Below are 8,435 nucleotides of genomic sequence, written 5' to 3' on the forward strand. Positions count from 1 at the left end.
CAGATATAAGGAAGACATTTTGAAAATGAGAGTGGTGATCAGGTTGCTCAAAGAGGTGGTAGATGCCCCATCCCTGGAAACATTAAAGGTCAGGTTCAATGGGACTCTGAGCAACCTGATCTAGTTGAAGATGTCCCTGCTTGTTTCAGGGGAAGCTGGACTACATGACCTTTAAAGGTCTCTTCCAGCCTGAACTATTCTGTGATTCTAAGTAAATTTAACAGAAAAGAAAACATAGAGTGACTAAGCACTAATATAAAAAGAAGAAAGACATAAAAAATTGAGAAGGTGGAGAAATTAACTAAACACAAAATATGAAAATTGTAGTGTAATAACAGTATTTCCATTATAAAATAGAAACAGTAGAACCTGGAAAAAAAATAGGTATGATAAAAGGAGTAAGTGAAACAATTTTAAAAAATGGTCAGCATTGGGAATCTGAAGAGTGCAAGGTGTAGAAATTCCTATACTTAGCTCTCACTACTGTGCGTTTATCAGCATTTGCAGGACCAACTTAGTCTAGCCTGATAAAGTTTCAAATATCTTTGGGCCTTTGCAAGATTTATCTCCTGGAAAAAAATAAAAAGAAACATTTTAAATGTTTCAACCCTACAGAGAATACAGTGTGCTCCTCAAAGTACGTAATAAATTTTCTGATACTTGGCATATTCCAAAGAGAAGCTACTCAAGTCAGCGTCTCCTGTTCAATGTCTGTGTTGTATATTTGTAAAATTCTAGTGTACTGTAAAAGTTTTGTGCGTTGACTGTAAACATATTCTATTGAATAGCGTTACTCCAAAATCCTTCTCTTTGTTGGTAGTCATAAGTCTTTAAAAGCCACGTTACCTTCATTTTATAATGGTTATTTGAGCATTAAAACGTGCAGTTGGGAACAATTTCTGACATATTGTGGTTTTTTATATCTGTGTATACCTCAATTTTGTATAATATTAAAACATGGGTAAGTTTTCTCTGTAAAAAGGTTGCAATGATACAAATAGCAGCAAACACATTTAAAGAAACATGGACACATTTACTGCCTATATAAAGAAAATGATATCATTTATGTTAGGGTCAACAGTGTTAACTTTGAGATAGTTGTCTCATGAGGGACACACACCAGCAATCAGTCAGTTTTTAAATCTCAGCTAACATTTTTAATTAAGTTCAGAAATATCCACACTTCTGATTTTTTCTAATACTTTTGTTGGCCGAGTGTCTTCATGACAGATATTCTTCTCACTTTTGATAAAAAAAGAAAAAGACATTTTCATGTATTCATGTCTCAAGACAAGTTTACTCAGTTATATTTTTTTCTTAACCACACTACAAACATCTAGTCACTCTGATTTATGTAAGTAGTTTCTGAAGAAATGCATGTTAAACATCTTTAGAAAGACCAAAAAAATGCCAATAAATTATAAAAACATAATTTAGAGAAAAAATTAATTTCTAGGTATAAATAGCTGTAGATCAACAAATTACAGTATTTAAGAATGTTACCAGTTTAGATTTTGTAATTGAAAGATTTTTACATGTGTGAAGTATAATCTTTCCAAATGTCCTATTTTCTACCACTAGAGGGTACTCCAAGAACTTACAGTGTATTTATAGCAAGGATTCATTTGGGGGTTTTCGAGCTGTAAATAATCATGTACTGTTGTCATACTAAACCTTAGGAATTTAATCACCCCCAAAATCTTGATATTAAACAACAGCTTTCAAAATCAGTCTAATATACCTTTTCAGCACAATAATGCAGCATACCCGAATTATAAGGAACATTGACTGATATGTAGTTTAGATTTAGTTAAACTTATCCTACTTTTAAATTATCTAAATTATTATCGTTTCTTTATTTCAGACACAATTCTCTGGTTCGCATCCTGTTTCTTCATCCAGATTTGGACAAGGCATTCCATTATTGGCAGGCTGAAGAAGTACAAAACGAGTTCTGATCTTGGTCCCTGTCTTTCTGCAAAGACCTCTACAGAGACCCCAGGAAGACCATTGTGAAACCTCACAGTCCAGTGGTGTTTCTGCAATATACAGCAAAAAAAAAGGTAACTTCACATAAATTGGTGCTTCAGGCGAATACATAGTTGGCAAAGCATTAAGGAATGATGATCAAATAGTGTCCTTTCTTATACAAAAATACATGTGATACTAATAAAATCCATATGTTGTCTCATAAATATAAATGTCTGTTTTCAGCTCCTAAGCTCATCGACACTGGTATTATCATCATTATTATTATTGCAGTCTAGAGACTGTCTGAGGTACTATATCAGTAGTGCAGCATGTTATTTATTGAACCGAAAATATAGAATTCCTATCAAAGAAAACTACGCTTTAAAAATGCATTCAAAAGATTGCATTAAAAAACATTTATTGTCAATTTTATAACTCTCATTTGCCTTTTCATTGCTTACTAAAACCACTGGGATTAAAGTTTTTCTCTGGTTTATTTAGGTACACTTATATTTCTTTGCAGATAGATATTGTTCCTGTAGTTGTTCATATCAAATTCCATTTAACTTTTATTCCAATTTGCTTCAGAAATAAAGAAAAGTTCCATTTTTTTAATCGTTAAATCATTTTGCTATTGTTAGGTATGTACACTACAGTTCCCTTTGCCAATGAAGATATTCTGTCACTAGAAGCTTTTAAATACTAAAATGGTTTTCAATGTACTTTTAATTTACTGCAAGAAAAGAAGCCAGGAACTCTAAAGTACTTTTCATAATGTATACTTCCACTGAAAATATCTTTCATAAAAATATAGATGATTATTCCTTAGCAGGTTAAATAAAAATATTGCTTGTCACAGGAAATTGCATCAAAACTGTGTATTACAGCATTTGAGAGTAAAAAGTGTGCACAAAACCGGCTTTATATGCTGTACTAAATTTGTGACCTCTGGTATAAATTTCTGGTATTATAGTGGAACTCACCACTTCCATTGTGATCACTCATTCCCATGTTTCTACTAGGAATGAGGGACACAGGCTGGTAATTAAATCTGTCCTTTTGATTCTGGAATATGTTTTGAACAGACTGATTTACTGGTTAATATACAATCAAGTGGGGATATATGATAAAAAATGATTTTTTAAATACCATACTTTAAATGCATTGTTTCAAATCTGTGTCCTAAAGAGGGCCAAATATTCCTTTCAAATGTTGTGGGAAAGGCATATGACTGAAAATGAGGTACATAGCGTTTACTATGCATGTTTCTTGTTTACTAAGAGAAATACATTAAAACACTACATATTGATAAAGAAAATCATGCGTAGTGAGGTGACGGTAGCACAGAGCTAGAGGCATATGATCTTCGGACTTGTTTTGGAGAAGCTCTTCTTGGAACATGGCAGCTATTCTAGGAATACATTGGGGATTTAGGCTATTGCTGTCTCTAAAATAGTATTTAGGATGCCAGTCTTCTTATTCTTAACCCTTCCTCTTACAATTTGTAAAAATCTACTGGAAAAGTATAAAGATAGATAGCAATTGGACAGTGTCCAATGAGATTTTTTCTCTTGGAGAAAATATAGGATTTGTTAATTTGTAGATCGAAAATTACCCTTAAGACTGACTTGAGTCAGTAGTTTGTATGTCTTCCTACCTAAACAGTGTTATTAACTAATGTTTTTAAGAAAAGAAAAATTAGAGAGAACATTATTTTTGTTGTTGTCAGGATGTATGTTTCTATCCAAATATGTCCAAATCAATTGAATCATATCAGTTCTTATTGCACATAAATATAAAGCCCTCTGACACAGAGACAACAACAATAGTTCTTTTGCTCCATTGTCATGTAAAAGCTTAAGGATGACTATTTACTTCAAAGTCGCAAAGAAATTGGGAACTCTGATTCTGGTCAAATGTTGTTTATTTCTTATAAAATTCACTGATCTACACTACGCTAATGCATGGGTAACCCTCACTGTGGATATAACCCAAACCTTTGAACCATAGCTCAGATATGAAACCTCTTCCTTATTCTTTCAGGGATTCTCTTTTATGTCAACTGGCTTGCTATATTTCCCATGTGTGAGTCTGGAAACTATTCCCATGCAGACAGGAGAATATTCTTCCTAATCACCTGTTTCATCCACATCACCTGCCAGATTTCCACATATTTTCTGAATGAATGGAAAGAACAGAACTGATTATATCAAACTACTAATCACTTACCTAAGACAGAATCTGTTATTTCATTGCTTTTTGCTGGAAGATTAAGATAAGGTGCAGGAAGACCCAGCTGATTTTTCCTTAATTTCACCATTGTTACTTGAGCGATAGGTGGCAAAATTTTGAGTTTGGGATAATAAAATGAGTTTGCTGGGTGACTTGGAGAGGAACAAGTGATCTGTGAAATAAAAATGGGAACCTTAAAGAAACTACATCATATTAGTAAGAAGATAACTGTAAAATCACATTTACACATCACTCCATACTTTTTTAGCAAGTGAAATACATATAACCAATTTCTGTGAACCTCAGTTCACACAACTACTGCTGGTAATCCCAGAATTTTTATGCAGAATGCTTTGAGACTGGGGCACAATAAATCGTGCCGACCTTTGCATAGAGGCCTGCGGTGGGAGATACCAAAAACAGAGTAATGTATGGAATGGTTCGACAGGAAGAAGTGGATGTTACTACAAAGAATACAAGAATATTAAATAGGTTTGCTATAGCAGTTGTCATATGGATATAGGAGGCCAAATGAATTGTTCTCCAGCTTCTCTGTTCCCTTTCTCATTACTCATTACACAGCATTTGGCTCTAGAAAAACTGACTTAAAGAAAGGACTGTCTGAATGCTTACGTATTCAAAATATTTGAATCAAAATGCTCTGTTCCCCACTGCCCTTAAATGACAAAAGCAAAGTATGAGACATATAGAGTACTCAGCAAGCAGAAGAGATTGAAAGTGGGGTCACTGTAGTAATGATGGAGAAGTTCTCTGCTTTCCCTTAGGTTCTTTCCCTCAAATATAACAGTTTCACGTTTCAGCAATCCTTTTAACTAAAACTCCTCCACACATCAATATTCACTGCTGACAACTTTCCTGTTAGGTACATATTTAGTAATGCCAGGACTTTTTTTGAATATTTTTATCTTCCTGATATTTTAAGAATTGTTAAAAATAATCTAAAAATAATCAGTTTTTACAGAAAATACTTAAATGTAGATTCAAATTTTCATGAACCATGTGCATTTACCTAATAAATTTACCTAATAAATTTAGGTAAAGATACAGAAAATAAACAAAAGCAGTAGGGTTATCATCTATGCAATAAATCCGTAGAGAGAGAGCATCAGCAATGTCAAGTACTGAAATGAGTTTCACAAAAGACTCTCGTGTAGTCATAGGATAGTTATCTTTTAAAGGGAGGACTCAAAACACATAGGTATGAAGTGCTAAACTATGTGTATACACCTACCTCTGTAACTGTGTCCTGTGGAATAGTGGCAAAGTTTGGGGAGGAAAATGTGAAACCACTATCAGTTCCAGCATCATATGGAAATAAATCTACTGATACTTCTTCCATCCAGTGGTCTCCTTCACAGAGATTTAGGCTGTCAATACCCACAAACCAATCAGGGCTTGGAACAATTCGTACAACAAATGAAACCTAATGAAACAAAATGATCCATAAGGATTGCATCACTTATTTTGAAATGCTCCAGTCCAGTAATTTTAATTTAAAAATTTTGAAATAAATATTATTACGTTTTTCTACTTTGTAGAACCTGTACAAGCTCCCTGGAATGTGACAAGCTTTTTAGTAACTCTTTACGTTATACTGTTCCTACTAGTGAGAACTCAAATATTTAATTTTGGGTGCTAGTGACATAAAATAAACTTTTAAAATTAATATGTACATTTACTTACTAAGGGATGTCTTGAATGCACTTCTAATTCAGTGGAGGTTTGTCCTGTACCACTGGAAATGGCAGGAGCAGAGAAGATTCCATGTACACTCTGAATTTTCTCTCCAGCTTCTTCTATTTCTTTCATTAATACCCATGCTTCACCCTTTTCAGCAAAATCACGTACACCATTGCTGGCATATTCATTTTTTTTCCACATGCTGTAGTCAGAACTATGAGTAACACCTATTTGAGTGAATACATGGCATGACATAAAAGTCTGGTTTAGATTCTCCCTATTTCTTCAATTTCTCTGTTTTATTTCTGAGGTTAACAAAAATGTGTATAAAAATGAGTGAACACTAAAACATTTGGCTTATCACTGTTTATTTCAGCTGCAGTCAATTGAAAACAGAAGTCAATTGAAAACAGTTGTAGATTTTTGAAAGCATTGTGGATACTTCAATTTCTGCATTTCAATTTTAGTAACTTTGGCTGTTTTTTTCCTTTTCCATTAGTTATCTTAAAATTGACTATTAAGAAAAAAAAAAGATCACAGCCACCAAGAGATTTATCTTTTTTTTTATTTAAAAAAATGTTTTTATCTATTTAAAACTGTACATACTTCACTTACCTAGCATTGATGACCACTGTGCTGGGGGCCTATAAAGTGGATACTGCTTAGGGAAAGCAGTCTGACTCCATTTCCCTGTGAAGATTATGCTGTATTTAGCAAGTTCCTCTGCTGTGCAAATAGAATCATCACCCACAGGCAAGGTGCTGGCATAACCTAGGATTGTTACAAGTAATGTCCAGATAACTTTACAGGAGCGGTAGACAGCCATCAGGTTTTCCATTCCCTTCCACACGAAAAGAAAAAAAAAATATGTTAACCGTATTAGTCACTCTAAACTCCAAATTGAATAACAGTTACATAATAAAATGTAATGTACCATAAGTTATAAACAAAAAGAAAGTATATATCTGAAACACTAAAAATTGTTATGCTTCTAAAAACATTATTATAATGCTTTCAGATTTGATATTTCCGTGCTATATACTGAAAATCTGTAACTCTACCTGGGACAAGTGTTTCTAATGAAAATGAAAATATCTTAACCTTGTCCATAGTACTACCTCTGAGAAAAATCTGTTTCTGATTTTCTTTTGAAATCTTATTAGAGTCACATCTTGAATTAATTAGCAGCAACTGTTTCTGTGGAAAACATTAGTGGCATATTTATTCTTCTAAAGATTAAATTGCAGGTTATTTTGCCAAAAGAAACGATTTATTTTAAATTTGTGTTCTACAAAGGCTGTTTTATGGCATAACATTTAAAGTCAAATACATTTCATATTTATATAAATTAATTTTCTGTCATAACTTGTGCTTTAAAAATGCATTATAATTGCTTCAGATTGTTTAACCTACACAGTTGTTAAAAAACAATATTTTTAAGAGTTACTGTCATAGGTTGTGCAAATTTTGGTTTTAAATTAATATGGTAATTGCATCAGACTGTCGAACTCCAGCAATTGTTTAAAATAACAGCCTTAAAAGCTTATTTTAAAACGCTTTTGTCCTTGGAGAAAAGTATACAAATATAACTAAAATGCTATTAATATATTAATTTGTAAAAAGAGCTGTGAATACTCACTAAATATTTCCTCTGGAGTACTGGTAGGGGGAGAGCACCTGCTTTTGCTGGCAGCTGAGTTGGTCTGCAAGAGAAGACAGTAGGAGTCTTGCTATTTATGCCTGAAGAGGGTCCCTTTGGTCCAGCAATTATTGTAATCTTTAGACTTTCCAGGTTTGTAAAAATCATGCCATCTTCTTGTTTGCAGTCTTTTTGGATGGAATATCAGAGATTTCCTATCTGTCAACTGATTCAGTTTCCTATCAGAAGACTGTGATGCCGAATAGATGAAATGCTTTAAAAAAATACCTTGGATTCTTAGTAACAGTTCGAGTTCTCTGGTGCCTTTACAGCTCTCTGCTCTTATTAATGCCTCCAAGCTATACAAATGAACTGATTCCAACACTGAAATAGTTCTAGTGAATACACTTTAAATGAGAAGCATGTTTTCTTGTAAGTTTTATTGTCTGACAGATGCTCCTTCCAAACATTTACAGAAAGCTTGCTCACTCTCACACACCATATGTATGTGTTCAAATAAAAGGGGTGAGGCAGCTAAAAAAGTCAAGAGGAAAAAAAAGTTACATTTCATAATTGCACATACACAGACTGTCTCCTGCAAATATGAATTAATTTAAAGTAGTACAGTGTATATTTTTGTGTTCTACAGTACCGTATGCTGGATGATGAAAGGGCTCTGTAACATTGTGGTTTCTTTGGAAAGAGTGGTTTGGGAAAGCTCTGAGAATTTTCTTAGCTGTTTTCAGAGTAAAAACCCCAAATAAAAATCTTATTATTACAGTTAAATCATACATCCTCTGTAGCACAGTAAATATACTTACATCACTAAAATTACTTGAATGGTCTATGAAAAATTGTGCATAATACAGTGACCGAATTAAGAAATAATGTT

At 33.3% G+C, this 8,435-nt stretch overlaps 1 protein-coding gene across 1 annotated transcript; it reads right to left on the reverse strand.

The window, feature by feature from the left end:
* Nucleotides 1–316: 316 nt before the first annotated feature.
* Nucleotides 317–7,771, reverse strand: SPON2 (spondin 2). The gene is made up of 6 exons (XM_074147428.1): nt 7,544–7,771; nt 6,520–6,745; nt 5,908–6,131; nt 5,456–5,647; nt 4,201–4,375; nt 317–2,039 (listed from the first exon to the last, which is right to left on the reverse strand). Exons 1-6 carry the CDS (start codon nt 7,709–7,711, stop codon nt 1,861–1,863), a joined length of 1,164 nt encoding a protein of 387 aa, XP_074003529.1. The 5' UTR covers nt 7,712–7,771; the 3' UTR covers nt 317–1,860.
* Between the last annotated feature and the right edge of the window lie 664 nt (nt 7,772–8,435).

The sequence above is a fragment of the Numenius arquata genome, chromosome 5, assembly GCF_964106895.1.
Source record: "Numenius arquata chromosome 5, bNumArq3.hap1.1, whole genome shotgun sequence".
NCBI classification, from domain to species: domain Eukaryota; kingdom Metazoa; phylum Chordata; class Aves; order Charadriiformes; family Scolopacidae; genus Numenius; species Numenius arquata.

Coding starts and splice junctions, on each gene's coding strand:
- SPON2 (XM_074147428.1), bottom strand. CDS start 7,711: ATGATTTTTACAAACCTGGAAAGTCTAAAGATTACAATAATTGCTGGA. Junction 6,746..7,543: donor TACTCCAGAGGAAATATTTA/GTGAGTATTCAC, acceptor TTCGTGTGGAAG/GGAATGGAAAACCTGATGGC. Junction 2,040..4,200: donor AATAACAGATTCTGTCTTAG/GTAAGTGATTAG, acceptor TGTATATTGCAG/AAACACCACTGGACTGTGAG.